Source organism: Mustela nigripes, chromosome 5 (assembly GCF_022355385.1).
Source record: "Mustela nigripes isolate SB6536 chromosome 5, MUSNIG.SB6536, whole genome shotgun sequence".
NCBI classification, from domain to species: Eukaryota; Metazoa; Chordata; class Mammalia; order Carnivora; family Mustelidae; genus Mustela; species Mustela nigripes.
Window position 1 is genome coordinate 129,192,625 of NC_081561.1, and position 18,890 is coordinate 129,211,514.

General features: G+C 37.9%; 1 protein-coding gene across 3 annotated transcripts in view; it reads right to left on the minus strand.

Moving 5' to 3' along the window:
- Positions 1-16,597, minus strand: part of REV3L (REV3 like, DNA directed polymerase zeta catalytic subunit) — a 184,304-nt gene extending 167,707 nt beyond the window's left edge. Inside the window, exon 1 of one of the 3 annotated variants that reach the window (XM_059401212.1) lies at positions 16,088-16,579. In XM_059401212.1, coding sequence (XP_059257195.1) covers positions 16,088-16,226 — 139 coding nt within the window. In that variant the 5' untranslated portion in view covers positions 16,227-16,579. Of the gene's footprint in view, positions 1-6,746; positions 6,868-16,087 lie in introns of those variants that run through there. The other 2 variants (XM_059401213.1, XM_059401214.1) reach the window with 2 other exon arrangements.
- Between the last annotated feature and the right edge of the window lie 2,293 nt (positions 16,598-18,890).

The following is an 18,890-nucleotide window of genomic DNA, read 5'->3' on the forward strand; positions in this document are numbered from 1 at the left end:
AATGAAAAAAAAAAAAAAAAACCTATTTCATGTTATCTAGGAGTAAATTCTCTTCCACATAACAGAGAGGATGTGCAGTGAGATGTGCAGGGAAAAACGAAACCTCAACCCAGTAGAGGCACATGGGATGAATGCTTTAATCTCAGTGGGTTGTGCACAATTATTAATTCTATGTATCTGGAAGAGCAATTGTATCAGTTAGAAGAAAACAAAGACAACTAAGTGGACTTTCCATACTCTGCCTCCTGGCAAACACCAGGAATGGATAAATAGCCTCTTGTTCATTTGGTGGATAGCATGGGACCTATACAAATATTCAGCAGCATGGATAAAACATCCTTAAATTGTCAATGAAAAGAATCTGTAATAATTTATATTAGGAAACAGAAGAAATAAAGAAAGTATCTGCTGTGTGTCTCAGTAAAAGACAAGAAAATGAAGTTCTTGTAAAACATATTTTATAAGGAAAGATGATCAATTAAAAAGACCAGGAAGGACTAAAGACACAAGAGACATATGCAGAGTAAGATATAAACCTATGGAACTCTAACCAATAAGAAAAAAGAAAGGAATAAACAACAAAATTAAACTCCACACTGGAGATGAGAAATAATCAATATTGCAAAAAAACCTATCAGTAAAGTAGATGATGAAAATAAAAATGTTCACCAAGAATGTAAAAAAAACAAAGTTAAAAATAAGGAAAAAGACCAGTATAAAAAAGAAATATGAACCAGTCCACCAATAAGTTATTTAATTAAAAAAAACTTAACAAATGGAATGTAAGCAATATTCAAAGGTATAAAAGAAGAATTATTCCCAAAATGAAAAGCACCAGCACTTCTACATCAAAAGGTCTTTCTTGTCCCAGTCAAAAGTAAAAGAGACCAGAATAATGGCTAGAGAATTATAAAGGAAAAGTCTGGGACACATGAATACCACATTGAGTCGTGCTGTCATTAACACATTCATGCAACAAGAGCCATTTTCAGATATTCAAGGGTTCAGACAAAGTAATCCACATGAATATCTCCTGAAAAATATTCCTAAAAACATATTTGTGGCAACCAAAAGAGGGAAATTAAAATTGGAACTCAAGCATGGGTATAAAAGGTATGGTGTAAACAGATTAGTGGTGGTACTCTATACCAAATTAGTATGTAGAGTCCAAATTATTCCGTTGAAATTTAATACAGAAGCTTAAAAGTTTTTGAAAGAGAAGATACACAGTTTATGCAACATTTATAGGTTAGTTTTAAAGATTACTTGAGAAGCTGAGAGCGTAAAACAATAAAATAAGCTAAATTCCTTTTATTACATTAAAGAAAATATTTTTGAATTGTTCTTAAATTTTGTAATTACAACTACATTTCTATATATAAGCTTCTAAAATGATTTCTACACCTATTTTAAAAACACACAAAACAGTCTAATATTGCAAAGAGCAAAGGAAAGAACAAAATTATTAAAATATAAAATTACAGAAGAAAAAATCAATTATAACAAATTTTTATTGTTTAGAAGCCGATCAGAAAGATCCTCAGATGGGATTGAAAAAATGAAATGACATAAAAAAGATTAAAAATAATGACAGGCAATGACAGTATCATGGAAATAGGAGTAACAATTTTGATATGGGTCAAGAAATAGGATTCAAGAAGAAAGGAATTAAAGGGTCTCTTTAAATCGAAAAAAGGATGTTTACAGAACTACTCAAACATGGTCCATTAACTAGCTGTTAAAGGTCTGGAACAAGACAAGTATAAAACTTGAAAGCAAGCATTTAGAAACTGTTACAGCAATCTGACAGCGGAACTGTATACCTGTTTAATATAATAATAAAAAAAAGGGGGTGCCTGGGTGGCTCAGTGGGTTAAAGCCTCTGCCTTCAGCTCTGGTCATGATCCCAGGGTTCTGGGATCAGAGCTGGAGTTGGGTTCTCTGCTCAGCAGGGAGCCTGCTTCCCTTCCTCTCTCTCTGCCTGCTTCTCTGCCTACTTGTGATCTCTGTCTGTCAAATAAATAAATAAAATCTTAAAAAAAAAAAAAAAAGGAAGCTTGTTTTTGCTTCTTGGTTTTTCACTCTTTTTAATTTTTCTAACTCATTTTCAATGTATTTTAACGAAGTATCAGGAAAAAACTGCTTCTTTACTACAAGTATTCTGAAAAGCACTGCCACAAAAGATCTATTAGTTATGAAGTTTTAAGTGCCAAATAACAACATCAAAATATACAAAGTTAAAACCATTAAAGATGCAAGGCAAAAATGAAGAACAAAATGAAGTAGGAAGCAATTTCAATTCCATGACATATTACATAAAGAAATACATGTACAGAGGATGAAAACAAATTATGAAATGCTATTTTTTTTTATTTAGGAACTCTTATCTAGAAGATATCCCATCAGTTTAATATCAACTTCCCAAAAGGGAAAACTAATATATTAAATGCACATATTGTAAGATGTATTACAACCTCAGAAATGTTAACATTTCTTTCAGTCAAGGAAATAGTATGTCCACACAATTTTGTATCAAATAAATGGAAAGCATTAATTAAAGTATAGCTGACATACGGTATTATACTAGTTTCAGGTATACAACAGTGATTGGACAATTATATACATTATGAAATGCTCACTATAACTGAATTATAGTTACCACCCGGAAAACTTGTTAATTGTCAATGAAACATTTATAAAGATAACAATGATGTAACAGATCCTAAGGAACATTTCAACAACTCTGAAAAATTAAAATTTAAAGCATGGCAAAAACTGGTTTTCTACCATTGCCCACCATTGTCCACTATAAATCATGAAAGGATTCTTTTTTGTTTTTGAATGCTTCTGGGTAAAATTATTTGTGAAGGGTTTGCCAACTTTAAAAACTTTTGAAAACTACCTTAAATGACTCAAAACACACTCATCTCCAAAGCCTCATGATTTTCTAATCCCCTTTAATACAGAAGTCAAGGGTGAAAACTTTTAGTATTTCACAATGTCAGATGCTACAGATGAGGTCACAAATGCCTCTGCTACCCTCTTCTAGCTCCTTACTTATTAAAATGTAGGATATTGTTTGGATTGTGGGCAGGTTTACTGTCTTCTCAAAAAAGACCGGAGTCCATTGTCTTTCCTCTATTTGGCCCACTGGGTAAAGGCTAGTCTAATCTAGCCACCCTAATACAGCTATCTGACTGATTGGGTAAAGGCTGGCTGAATAGGTTATGAGTTAGAGCCCAGCTTGAACCACTACTACTATATATGTATGTGTTGTACACATTACAAGTGCACACGCATGTACACACATGGACAAGCTGAACAAGACTCAAAGCAACATTATTAACAAGTTATTCTAAGTAACACAGAATTTTTTCCACCTATACTACACAGTCTAATCATCTAAAAATAGCCCCAAAGCGGGTGGTCTCAGGATAGAACTAAACTGAGGGGAAAAAAGTGAATAAAAAACAGGATCCTTCTGAAACTGTTCATTTTAAGTTATGGCATTTTAAAGGTAAGTTCTCTAAATAAGAAGTGATAAAGTCAGGATCTTTTTCTTCTACTCCTGTGACTAATATTTAAAGGTAACTTCAACTAAATGTGATCTAAAGCCTCATTTAAGATATAAAAGTTCTTTATAAAATGAAAAAATTAAAATGTATTTACCCATGAATAAACAAACTGGGAAAAATACTTGAAAGTCAATTCAGAGACCAATTTTCCTATTATATGAAGAGCTCTTTGGAACCAATAAACAAAAGACCAAGACCCAAAAAAGAAAAGTGGACAGAAGATAAACATGTAGTACATTGAAAAGGAAATACAAATGGCTCTCAAGCATATGGAAAGATACTCAGTCTCACTTGTAATAAAAGAACTGCAAATTAAAACCACTGAGATCCATGTTTTTATCTATTAGATTCACAAAGATCAAAACACTTGAGAACATAAACTTGGTGAAGAGATGGAAAAAGTCTCATATTGCTGGTGGGAGTACAGATCAAAACAAAACAACCTCTGTGTTACACTTTTTCTTCTATTGAAGATATTCTTGTAAGGCATTTAAAAAATAGAGTATACAAGATATATTCTGTCTTGTGTGGGCTGTTGGTCATTTTCAGAAAACTTGAAATTGCCTGCTTTTATAGAATTCTGTTCATATAATAGAGCAGATAGGTAGGGAAGTTTAAGAAACTTGGATGATGAACACAGTGATCTTGCTCCAGTGATCTTCTGCTCACCTAATACCTTACTGTGCACTTAGTGTGGGCTCAGTAGATATTTGTTGATTAAATGGGACCAGGAATGATGCTGAGCAATGATGAGAATGAAATATAACAAGAATGAGGAATTTATCTGAATTGCTGAATACATTTTTAAACACTATACTTTTTTAAGAGTAGACCACTGACACACTGACAAATGTTTCCTGAAAAATGAGTCAGACAGCAATAGTGGTATAGATTATTGCAATAATGGTCCCCTAATGAGTCACACACTCTTAGGAAACCCTTTTCACACTGCTCTGAGATTGACCATGTTTTGCTTTGGCCCATGGAACAAGATAAAATATATGGGGCTTGCCTTTACTTGCTGCTTCAGTAGAAGGTAGGTCTACTGGAGACCCTAGCTCCAGGAGGCTAAGACCCTAGCCATCAGTTCACACCAATATCCAGACATATGAAGGAAGCAATCCCAGACCAACCATCTTCTAGCTGACCTCTTAGCTGACTACGCCCCATAAGCAGCCCAGCCACTAGCAGGGGCAAAACTCCTTAACTGAGCCTATCCCAGAATCATGTTAACAAATAGCTTATTTTACACTACTATGTTTTGGGGAGGTTATGTAAAAACCAATACAAGTGGAAAGGGAAATAGAATTGGTGGTGATTAAGGAAAATTTATGTTTCACTTGTTTGTTAAATTTCACAATGAGAATATATTCATACACTACTTGTTTAATCAAACTAAACTTATAAAGAAAGATATTTTGTATCAAACTGATATTAGAGTCAAGTCCCATTATCACCTTATAAGCACATATACATAAAACAAAACAATCTAGTCCAAATGGGAACATGAATTTGAGAGGACACTTAATATTGCTCAGGAAAAAAAAGGCTCAGTACAGAGTAGCAGGGTATATTATCATACACACAAAAAAAGTTAATAAGAATATATTCATGGTCACAGTCACGTCCCAATAATGATTATCAAATTCCAAAATCTCAGATTTTGCTTCTCTGCTTCTTTGGTTTAGGCTAATACACATTCCCTCATTTTAATCCTCACATGCTAAGAGGTAAATATATGCCGAATAATTTTAGGCAAAAGTAAATTAACCTCTCCAAGCCTCATTTCCTCAACTGTAAAATGGGGACAATACTACCCATTTTATAGAGTTGTTATAAAGATTAAAACACTCACTCTAGAAGTGGACACATAAGTACAGGGTCAATAAATGGCCTATAATCTCTGTTAGTAAAATGACTCAAAAGTAATGTCTTGACTAACCTGGCTTCTATTTTAAAATCATTAAGCATCATCAACCAGTGATTTATCAAAATTAATTTGAAAATCTAATGACTTCATGAAAAAATTAAAAAAACAATGTTATTAAAAAAAAAAAAAAGACCCCAAACCAAACCTGGGAAAACACATGATAGGGAAAATATGGTGAAGAAATCAAAACTCCAGGCAATAATGAATTCACTTGGTCCATATTCCACAATCCTAAATAGGTTTAAAAACCAAAGGCTTCAGTTTTTGTGTTTTGTGAATTCACAAATGGCAAAAACAAGGGAGCAATAAATCCAATTATCGAATTTGTGATCTGTGGCACACATACTTTCAATACTTTCTACAACATCTTTAATAAAAAAGACACTACTGAAGGCTTTGGAAAATAAGGCTCTTTCAGAAGAAATAAACTTAACCTAATCTGCAGCATTGGAAAATTATAGTTACTCCTTGAATCGATGGCTTAACATTGGCCTTTTTCAAGGCAAGATCAGGCCTGGACACTTTTCTTTCTCTAAATACATCAATAGTTAAAAAAGAAAAATCAGGCCTAATGGGTATTTATTAAAAAGTCAATTCTTTAAAAAGTATTTTAAAAGGTAATTACCTAGCCTGAAGACATAAGAGGTAGTGACCAACTACAAAAAGCTTTACACCACAATGTGCAGGTAATTTTAGTTTGCCCTAAATTAATAAATGCTACAAGAATTCCATTTTTCATTTCAATTCAAGAGTGCTTAGTATACATGAAATAATGTGGCAGATTCTGGGTTAGAAGAGTAAAGAAAGTAACACTTATATTGATATCATGCCACACATTTGCTTATTACTGTTTAATCACAATAATTCAACGAGGTGAAAATTATTAGAACTCATTTTACAGAGGAGGAAATTAGCTTGACCAAGGTCCCTCAACAGAAGCAGAAGGGCTGGGGGGGGGGGCGTGGGCAGGGAGGCACACAAGGGTGCCATGTCACTATCCCTACAAACATATATAACACTACCTGTGTTAAGTCCTTTATCAGCAATGCAAAAGGGGGCTAAGACTATGGGAATCCAAAGAGATAACCTTTTGGGAATGGGCAAAGGAGTCACAAAAGGCTTTAAAGAGGTTAATATCTGAGTTGTTACTTTAAGGATGAGTAGGATTTTTCAACTTCAATGCCAAGGCTTACCCCCAACCCCCCTCATCCCCAATATATTAACCAAAATAAATTACTTACTTGAAATTGAGAAAAACAATTTTGAGAGAAATCTTCCTCAGATATATTATTCCATAGTTTTAAAACAAATAATATGATGACAGTTTAATTTTTAGGTTGCTTTTATGTGGCTTGTCTTGGTTTTTATTCTGAAATGAAATTTAGATTAGTCATTTTCTTGTTCTGAGAAACTAGGAGTATGCCAACATGTTTTAACTTCACATTTTTTCACATATCAACATGTATTCTTACTTACAAAACCTTTCATTTCACCATCTCAAACAAAAACTAATTTAATATATAAATTACTTTGAAGTGTAAATATATACGCAAAATAAGATATTTTTAAAATTATGGTTATACTTCCTTGGCAATTGTAATAAATGGAAGAAAAATAGAAAATTCTTGTTATATTGTTATTTATTACACAAGCACTTTTGAGGTAACACGCTTTCTTGTATTATTTGAATCGTTTATATAGTAAATGCTCTCTCAGCCCAAAGAAAATTAAATAACTCTCCAAGGAAATTGGCCTCAAATTCTTAGTTTTTCCCACAACAATTGTCTAAAAAGAAAAGAGAATTGGACCAAAAAAAAAAAAAAAAAAACCCTAACATTTACAATGACAATTACTACCCTTTTTTCTCAGAATTTACTTTGCTAGGCATACATTCAATTTCTGCTGCAGAAAACAGTCCAGTTTGCCAATACTAATTAAGCAACAAAATATTTTTCACTGAAAAAAAAAAAAAGAAATATTTAAAAAGCTAAAGAACTGGAAGAAACACAGAAGGTCATCTGAAAAACTTAAATGACAAAAAGAACAAGAACAAAAAACAACAAAAAAACCCACCAACACACCAAAAGGTTAACTAGACCGTTATTAAGAAGATTTTATTTTTACTTATAATTTTAGTCTCAAAAATGTATATACTTTATGTTTAAACAGTGGAATTGTTTTAATTGCCTAAAACACCTACTCCTGCCCTATCTATATCTTACCTGGAAACTGTAAGTTATACACATTTTACCCAAAGTTCACTGTACCTTAACTCCCACTCCTTCCTCTCTTATTTAGTATCACTGCGGTATTAAAATGGCAGCCAGGTGCCAAAGTAACATACAACATACCATATCCCATATCTCAGTAAGTTGCTGAGTATTTCTTTGAAATGTCTAGGGCTACTGATAACATCCTTTGAAATCTGTTTAACCCCGACCTCCTTAAACCTCATCATAAAACAAATCCCACTACAACCTATTCTACAGGAAGATTCTAAGCACTATTACACACAGTAGGCCCTTAAGGATTTCTAAACTGTGTACATGCAGGTCTTCTAACAATTCTTCCAAGGGTCAGTATATTCACCTTTCTATTACCAATGCCTTCTTCTAATTTTCCCTCATGTCTGGGGGGACAGTGTGAAGTAGTGAGAGTTAAGAGTCAAGATCATTAGTTTTCACCCCTACCCCACATAGTCAACTTATAGGACAATGGACCAATCCCTGAGCTCACCTATCTAGATTTCAGTTCTCTTTATATAAAATGAAAATGATTTGACCAGAATAGTGTTTCCCAACCTTTTTCACATTGTAAATAGTATTTGTTCAGCACAAGAAGGTCATTTGGAAGCATCAACATGGTGCTTGGTGAAAAGAATTCATCATATGTTCTTTATATAATTATAGAAGAAAATTAAAATTTAAATGAGGTTTGTAATAATATGAATGGATTTCAAAATCAACCTTTTTCACATCAGGAATAATATTTTTAAATAACAGTGATGTTTATTTTTGCAGGACATACATGCACTATTAGGTAGCCACCTTGCAGGAAGCTAAATAACACATCAGATGCATGTGACTAGGAGATCCAATACAGTAAATACAGAAATTCAGGCCTAGAGCTGGGCTCCCCAGGGCAACCAACATCCCTGCTACCCTGTGCTTTCATTGTCATTGGGCTACACCTTGCGCTGTGTAACATGCTCCTCAGGCACCCAGAATATAAATTCCAACGGTAGCTCCATGATCCCTTCTCCACAAGAGGTAGCTGCATACTCTGTGGCCAGCTGAAGTAGATTCCAAGTAATAAAGCACCTCCTTTAATGCACTAAAAATATCCAAAGCAGTAACTTCAGGTTACTGCTCATGACATTACTTGCTTAAAGGAACCCCACAGCCTTCCTTTAGACCCCACTCTGCGAGAGCCTCCCTCCAGTGAACCATGTATCACTACGAAACTCTGAATTAGAAGACCTCTAGCAAAATCTAAAATTAAACAGTATTGCAGTAATCATTTGATAACTGCTCACAACTATTACAGCCTTTGGTTTTTGCTCCTCTTTACCAATTCCTTCAAACACAACTTAAAAAACAAACACACACCACTAACTCTGAATAGGTATCACATGTACATGGTAAAAAAAAAAAAAAATCCAAAATAACAAAACATTATACTAAAAAAAAAAAAAAAAAAAAAATTCAGTCTCTCACCTTTGTCCTCTAGGCCACCAGTTCCCTTCAATGGAGGCAACCACTGTTACCAAACTCTCACATATCCTTTGATATTTACATACATACACACATACATGTACATATATATTTTATATATATAACTTTTTAAACCACACAAATGGCAGCATACCATACATGGAGTCTTACATGTTGCTTTTTTTTCTCTTAATATATCTTAGACAGGGCACCACTGTAGTACACATGTGTTGCTTCTTTACTTTAAGGGTTGCCTAGTATTCTATTGAATAGATATACCATTATCTACTTAACCACTTCCCTAACTGATTTATGTTTAGGTTGTTTCCAATTTTTTGCAATGACAAACAATGCTGCCACAAATATTCTTACATGTTCATTTAACACATATATAAAATATTTGAGGACAAAATCCTTGAATGAAATTGCTAGATCAAAATATATGTATATCTTTAATTTTGAAAATGATTTCCAAATTGCTTTCCATAGAAAATGGAACATTTTATATTCCCACCAGCAATATGAGAATGCCCATTTCCCCTTCCTCTCATTCTCTCCATTATACTATGTAATCAATTGTTCCTAATTTGATAGATGATAAACAGTATGTTGTAGCTTTAATTTACATGTCCTTTATAAATAAAATTACACACCTTTTCATATGAATTCTCTTCACTCATTTTGTCTACTAGATCATTTTCTAGGAGCTCTTTGTATATTAAGAGGACATTAGCCTTTGTGAAGAGTGTACAAGTAAGTTTTACTAGTCTGTTTCTTTTAACTTCGATTTTTTTCTCCATACAGAATTTATTTTTTATGTTGTAAAGATAACCAACCAGGTTCCAGTTCTGTTTTATACTTTGAAAAGTCTTTCCCATTCCTAGATTATATTAAAAATAATTATCTTATGTTGTTTTGTTTATACATTTAAATCTTCTGATTCAACTGGAAGTCAACTTTTATTTTCCAGTATTAAATAATTTTTTCCATACTAATAGGTAAGGGTAGCATCCATTTTCACAAAGTAAATTTTATTTATATTTAAGTTAATTTCTGGCCTCCACTCTGTTTCATTCTTGCTATATGCTAAAACGGAACTACTTTTCAAAACATTTTAAAATTAAAATCTGCTACATATGAATGGGTATAATAGTAATTTTTTAAAATGCCAGAAATTACTGGCTTGCTTTAATGTAAGAATCATTCTGCAGTTACTAAATTGAATTTACCTAATCAAGTTCAATGCTATCATCACCTAATCATGCATTTGGGCAGATACTTATTTTGGAGCCCAGTATGAACTTCAAGTCTCTTTTGTTGTATTTCTGAAATATACCTAGAAAGCCAGCTTTTCATTAATTTTGTACACAGTTTTCTCTCAAATTACCAAATCAATATATTCTCTCTATAAGAAAATCTAAAAAATTAAAAACACACCTCTCAGAGATAACCAACCTTTACATATTTATGTACTTTTTCTGTATTTTAATAAATGACTATTGTGCAAACTCATTTTTTCACACAACATACTTAGCAGTCCTATATTATTTATTCTTCTAAAATGTTAATGACATAAATTCTACCACATGAATATGTCCAGTTTATGTAACCATTTCCCAACTGTTGAATATCTGAGGTTGTGCCCTGTTGATGACTATCATCTACTGATTAATTCTTGCAAAAATGCTTGATTTTCAAGCACTGTGGTTAAGTACTGACTGTATAATGGTGAGCAAAAATGAACACATTACCAGCATTTATGGAGGTTATTGGGAAAAACAGACATTAATCTCCAACATATATAAAATTACAATTACAGCAAGTGTTATGAAGGAGAGCTTATGGAGTTTTGAGAGTCTATGATAGGGAAGGCTTCCCTGAGGAAAGATAAATCAGAGTTTAGGTGAAGGAAAAAGAAAAACATTCTAGGCAGAGGGAACAGCAGGTATAAAGGCCTTATTGTGGAAGGGAGCATGGCAAGAACAGGGACTGAAATAAGGCCAATATGGCTGGAACACAAAGAGCAAGGCAAGAAGAACATGGCTCAAGCCATGACTAGATAGAAAGGTAGGGGCCAGACTATATGAAAGACCTTGTAAGACATGTAGACGCCACCACATAAGACATGTAGCTTTGTCCTTATCTAAATGCAATGGAAAGCTACTGAAGCATATCAAGTAGTAGGGTGATATAATCAGGTTTGCGTTTTGAAAAGATCCCTCTGATTACAGTGTAGAAAACAGATTAGAAGGGAATAGAGTGGATTGGGGTAGGCCAAGATTAGGAGGCTACTGTAAATGCATCCAAAAATGCTAGTAGTTTAGACTAGGGTGGTGATGGATAATGAAAAGAAGTAGATGGATTCAAAAGATAATCAGATTTGCCAAAAGATTTACACTCATAGATTAAAATCCCTAAAACTAGAATTATTGGGTCAAAAAACATTTCAAGGATTATGATATGTATTGCCAAGCTGCCCTGCCAAGAGCAGTTTTCTCTTTGTGAATTACCTTGTATCTGTTCCTCTATCAGAATTTTCAAATTCCTTAAAAATGACTTAATCCATACTTCCTTCATGAAGCCTTCCCTGACTCCCCTTTTTGCCTGCTAGTTGGTCACTGACATGTCCTCCTTGGAGTCCTTGCTTTTCTTACACACATTTCTGTCATACTCCAATCAAACTATGACTTACATTTTAGATGTCATCTCTCCTATATTGTGAGAGTCTAGAGAGTAAAAGTTGTTCATAACGACACCAAAAATAGTTCAATATACATAGTAGGTTCTCATTAAGTGTTCACTGAATGAACCCAATCACTATTACCAGATTCTACTGCGTCTAGATTTAAGAGGGTCCTGCGCTTCATCCTCTGATCCACTAATTGTGATTTTAAATCAAATATAATACAGAAAGCTAACAAAATATGCCACTCAGGGCTACAAATGCTTACTAAAAAAGTCATTAATTTTGTTTGTAGTAAATCACTAAATCTCAGTAGTGCTCCTGAAAAACCTTTCTAGTAATTACATAAATAAATATTATGTGATCCTAAAATATTTTAAATGACTTAACAAAAAAAAGACTATAAACAAATAAGACTTTTATTAGAGAAATCAGTTGAAATTAGATATAATTTGAATTGTTCGTAAATGCTATGGTTTTCAAAACTGTATTAGTCTCAAACTTAGTTAAAAATCCAATTTACCAAAAAGGTGATGTTATTAAGCAACTACATAAATTTATATAGCATTTCAAAATGATCAATTTCTCGTGTTGAAAAACTTGATTTCATGTTTAACTGTTAGCATCTAGAACAATCTACTAAAATTTTTACTACCTGAGGGAAGACTAGAGGGGGGAGTGGCAGAGTTCCTTACAGTAATCTTAAAGACAAGCAGCTCCCTCTATAGTCTGTTTGGCCTACTTTGTTTAATTACTTGCTGTGTGAACACTCTCACTCTTCTTCTATTTACTCCTACTCTGCATCTCAGCAGGAAAGCTTTTTGAAAGAATGATTGTTTAACCCGGTGCTGAGAAAACCGAGCGCTTTCTAAACTCAACATGAAGTGAGTTACATCAAGCAACTAAGCAAAAGTTGGGATGTGGAAACCTGACAGCCTCCCAGACCCACTGGAGTCAGGTCTTCACGAGGAAGCCTTAGGATTTTATTTGAAGTAAATTCCCAGAGCAGTCACACCTGTATTCAAATCTAAGTGAAAAACACGGCTTGCTTTAGTTATTTATAGCCTTGCTTCTTTCCATTAAAACAAGTTATGGAAACGTTGTTACATTGCTAATACATTGTTATATCAAAATAATGTTCAAGACATTTTTAAATGCCTGTAGAAAAGCAGAAGAGGTTTTTCTGTTTTTTGTTTTTTTTAATAATTCCATCACTCACATGAAGAAAATTTAAGTGATTCTCTCAGGAATCAATATCCTCAGTCAACAACAGATTAAATCAGTCAGGATTTACCATTCAAATTTGAATATGTCACTTTCTTAAAACCTTTTCAAATTTCACCAACTCAAGATATAAGAGCTTTTAAACCTAAGACAATTTACTTCTTAAATTATTCAGGATATGCCCTCAAAACACAGGACAATCAGAAGTCAACCGGACTGTTTTCTAAAGCAGAAAAATACTTTTTATGAATAGAAAAACTGAACTAGTAAAAACATAAGAAACCAATCAGTTCAGAACTTATAATACAAATATGAAATGCCCTCTTTATTTGGGAGATAGTTTTTTCTGCTATTTTTCAGGACTCAATAATTTTTTCTGCTATTTTTCAGGACTCATTTACAAAACAAACTCAGTTTAAAAACAGCTTTTCTCCAAATCAAGAATTGAGGACTTCTAAAATCAACTTATAATATGAAAGGCTTACATTTATGGTACTTTATGTAACATAGTTTTATCATGTTATTATTTTTCATTAATTTGCTTTACTAATTAGTAAATATATAAACATAGTTTGTACTTCCAAACAATAGAACTGTCTTCATTAAAAATTCTATCATTCAGATTTTTACCAAGTCAGATTGACCTTTTAATTATTTTCAAGTTTTATTTTAATGGGTGAAGTGGACTTGTCTTTGGGGAGAGAATCCAGGAGCAAATAATTGTACAGTTTTTGTTTACATTTAATTAATACTAAATTTACTGGGAGTTTCTAACACATTAAAAATGCTGGCTTGACTGCTGAATGCTCTAAGCTCTAAATGTATGCCAGTGACTTTAAATTTTTTCACATGAAGAAACAGGAAATTTTTATGTGTGACACTGAGAACTATACTTACAGTAAACTCAATCTGATACTTAACAATCTTAAGTTTCAGTTTCTTTGTATCAAGCTTCGATCCTTCAATGTATGTACAAAAAAAGTCATCCATATTCATTTACATTCTACATTTCAAAATATACTTTTTGAAGTTTTTTTTAAAGGAGGGGGCTTGTAATCTAATGTAAGAGAAGGGAAAAAATGAATATTTATCAGAGAGTCCGTGTCTGTTTTTTTTTATATTGAAAAACACAAAAGTCCCTCATCATCTTTATCATTTAAAAAATATTTTCTCACTTTATAGAATTACTGCTAGTTCACAGTGAAATTCACCTATTCCACAAACAAAACTTTTCTATAACACAGCCTGAAAATCATCCAGGGACACAAACTCAGTGACTTGGCGGGGGAGGGGGTACTATGTGTTAGAGAAGTAATCCAAACCATGCAAACTTTAATACCTAGAAATGCCACAGAATATCCTATTAGCATGTCCCTTTAGAATTCGGAAATCTGTCTCAACAGAGCTATATCAACGTCACTCTTATTCTTCCTCTGTACTTGAAGTGAGAACAAACTGTATATTACACTGAAATTCCAATTAGAAACAAAAGACAGCACCAATATATTTAAAAGGGCAGAAAATCTATCCTTCAGAACTTTATTGCCTCTATTTTCCAGCCTCTAAAGTTTCAGGTGTTATACTTTCATAAAATTAACAGCACTCAAATTTCCCATTTCACCAGGTCCCTGCCATCAAAACCGTTCTCATTATTTTAAAAAGGAATACTGTATCAAATCTCACTAACAACACAGAAATTTTTAACAAAGGGAATTTACATTAAAAAGATAACTGCCTGAAAATGAGTGCTTGTGTCTGAAAAAGGGTTATTATCTTGGTAGTGCACAGAAACAGTAGTCCTAAGATGAATAGTGATTAGGGCAAGGAGCATCAAGTGGGAAATGGCTATCTAAAATCCCATAGGGCAACACACAACTAGAGGTAAGAGCATCCCCTTCTACGAGGCAGCTCCATAATTTCACGTAGGCAGTTCAAGACATGTAGAAAACCACAATTCAAAACCTTGTAAATTTGGCCACTGCCTATTCATATAATCACAAATCCCTAGGAACTTTTGAGAAGGTAGCTTCTGTCACTGCTGTCTCCCCACCCCACTCGTTCATCAATAACAGTTTTTATTTTAAAGATACGTGAGTGTAAAATGCAGTACCATAACTCAGCATAGGGGCATTTCTAAATGTTTGCGTTGCTGAGTTTAGCCGCGCCTCTTAAGAAATTCACGCTATTGAGTGAGAGGTTTTACGTGGGCAACAAACGCACATTTCCTACTTCCATGGATCCACGTTCCCCTCACAGCCAGTGCACCGGAGGATGCTGCCCCGTGCCCCGACACTGAGGCTCAGACTCCAAGGAGTCACGACCTGCACTCACAGCGGAACCACATGGTCACTTCAATGAGAAAGCTTATTTGGCCCTAAGGCGCCACTCTCCAGCCCCGCGGCATCTCCGGAAGGGGCAGAGGAGAGCGCTGGCGCGAGGAGGAGAGACTGAACACAGAGAGCTGACACTTACTCCTTCCTCTTAAAGCCATTTCCAGAAAGGACATTTGGGAGACGCGGAGGGGGTGGGGGTAGGGGGGTGGAGAGGGGGGTGTCCGCAGTCCCACCAGCGACAGAGCTCAGAGCGGGGCTCTGTGAACCGGTGCACGGAGGACATGGCGCGCGGCCACCTGGCCCATCGTCCTGGGTCAGAGCGCGGTTCGCGGGCGCTCGCTTCCCCCCCGGCCCGAGACGGGGAGTCCCGACCCGGCTCCCGACCGCCGCACGCGCTGTAAACACTCGGCGCCCGCCGCCTCCCTGTCCGGGGAGGAGGGGGCGCAACGCTCGCGCGGACCCACATTTTTGCGCCTCTTGTCACGCACCCGGGAAAAGGCGACGAGGGCGGAGGGGAGGAAAGAGGCGGCAGCGATACACCGAAGGCCGGCGGCGTGCGCGCGTGTGCGCGGCCGGGAGGGCAGCCCGGGCGCCCCGCCGGCTCCCGCCCGCGCCCCGCGCCCGCTTACCTGCCGGGGTCGCTCCGAAGACTCGCACCACGGGCACCTTCTTGACAGGGGCCTGGGTGAGGGGGGATTGGCAGATATCCAGCCCCTGCAGCGGGCTGGCCATGTAGTAGTCGGCAGTCACTATCCTCACTGAAAACATGTTCGCCGCCGCCGCCACCGCCTCCTCTTCACGAGCGATCTGGCAGCAGCAGCAGCAGCAGCGGCGGCGGCGGCGGCTTCTTCCGCAGCGACGGCCCCACAGCAGCGGCGGCGGCGCCCCCTCCCTGCTTCGGCTCGGCCCCCTCCCCTCGCACACACGGAAACCGTGAGCGGCGGCGGCGGGCGGGGCGGCGTGGGCACTGCTGCCGCCGCCTCCTCAGGAGCACCCGGCGAGGGGCAACAGGAGAGAAGCCCTGGCGCTTTCGTCGGTGCTGGTGCTGCCGCCACTGCCGCCGCCGCCGGGAATCACACGGGCTCCTCCGTCCCAGGCTGCAGCTCTTGTTGCCATGATGATGATGTCACGGACGCAACCACTGGGGGAGGGGAGAAGGGGGTTGTGTGTGTGGCGGAGGGCGGCGAGTAGTTGGGGGAGGGGACGCGGCGGGAAAGGGAGGGAGCGGGGCGGGCACCCGAGCGGGACACCCGGGTGGGGGCCGAGAAGGTGTTTTCTCCCCCTCCCCCAGGCTCGCAGCGAGGGAGGAGGCTGGTGGAAAGCGGGGACCGCGCCTGGCGCGGAGAATCGATGACTCGGCCGGTGGGCACGGCCACCTGGGTGGGGGCAGTGGGGCGGGGGGGGGGGGGGGGGCGGAGCGCCGATGTCATGGATGGGCTCCCAGCGGCTTGGGGGAGTGGGGCCGCCAGTGTTCGGGGCCGTTTGGCGGCTAGGCCGGATTGGCCGGAGCTGCGGTGCTCGCGCTCGCCTAGCCGACCGCCATTTCACATCGTGCGGAGGAGGCGGGGGCAGTCGCGGAGACGGCTTTTTACAAGGTAAGAAAACCCGCCCGCGGGGGGAGGGAGGCGAGGCGCAGATCTCGTGCCGCCGCGGCCTCGCGGGAGGGCGGGCGGGCGGCGGAACGGGCGGGGCGGGGCGCGGACGCTGCCGGCCCTTCTCAGGTATCGCCGCGGCTCCGCGCGTGGCCCGGGGGCGGTGCGAGGGGCGGGGGCGCGCGAGCGCGGGCTCCGGCCTATAAAAGGGCGGCCCGGGCGCTCCCTCCCGTTCGTGAGGCTCGAGCCGCCGAGCCCCTCCCACTACGCGGTGCTGCAGTGTCTGCGCTTGGCCACCAAAAGGGATTTATTCGCGCTCGGCTCTGCTTAGCGTTGCTAGGGCTTGGCGGATCCGTGCTCAGGGATTTCCCAGCACGATGTTTTTCTCCCGCCCTAAGAGATCCTTCCTTGGTTTCCTCTTTGGCTCTGCAGGCTGCGTCCCGAGCGCGCGCGTGTACATGTTAGGACTTGTCCGCCCTGGGTGACCTCCCTCCCCTTCTCCCTCCCCCGGCAGAATCCGGGATTAAGAGCCTTTCAGAGAAATGTTCCGCCAAAAAAAAAAAAAAAAGAGGTCCGTGAAAGTCACCGCGTTAGATGTGGATACCCAGTGTTATTCATTAACTGTTTTTTGAGGTTTAACCCAAAGGCATAAAAGCAAAAGGAGGGGGGGAAAGACTGTTAAAAAAAAACTTTATCCAAAAAGTGGGGAGGGTAGATAGGAGTGCAGTTGTGAAATGGGGGGGGGGGGGGGGACTGGTATTAACAGAGCAGCTGGCTTGGCCATCGTATTGGAACCAAGGCGGTTTTTTGTCTGACTTGGGTCACTAATATAGGGTGTGACCTTGGCCAAATAATTTGGTTTCTTCGGACCTCTGTTTCCTCCTCGTGGAACGAGAGTTTCACTTAACAAAACCAGAGAAGGGTTTCTTCCCAACAAAAAGATTTTAAGCAGTAGGAAGCAGAAACCATGGTTTCCAGTTCGAAATATGACACTGAATAAAGAACTTTTGACGGTAATTTCCAACCTACCCTAATAGAGATCATTCACACTTATTTATGATACAGGTGTATTTTAATGTTTGGTAGGTTGCCATGTATTTTAAGTGGTGTGAGAGATCGTCATTTGGAACCATTGTGGTTCTTCAAATAGGAAAATCAAAAGGCTCAAAGGGACAGATCGCTGGTAAGAAGCTGTCTATAAATTCCATAACATATAATGCTAATAAGAATTTATGCTCCAAGGGATTTGAGGCTGATTACCACAGTAAATTAGCCTGCAGTTTTCAACCTCAGAGCGTGCTTCTAATAAACATAGGTAGCGAGATTTGTAATACACAGGAAATTACATAATATTTTTAAGAGGCGAATCTTTTAAATTGATTTACGTTTTAGAGGGCTATGGAAGTGATTTTAAAATAGCATTACTGTGCTAAAGTGCATTTTCTCGTAAAATTTTTTGTACACGCTGAATATCAGATGCATGACACCAGTGATTCTTATAATATTGTATGGCACTGGAGTTTTGAATTTTAATATTTTGGCTCTTAGTCACATTTTTAGGGATGAGGCCTGGAAATCTGTATTAGCAACCTCATCCACCGTTCATGACTCTAAAGTAATATAAAATTGAGTGTCCCTGTACTATATTATAATCCAAATACATCCATAATATTTAAATTACACTATTCCTAACTAGAAAAAGATAAAACCATCAAATTTCATGGATTAGCTATTTCTAGAACAGGGTTTCCTTCCCCCTACCTCTTGAATCAACATCATTGACAAAGAAAAGACAATTGCAACCACAATTCAAATCTTTCCAAAACGCCAAGGAAAGAAT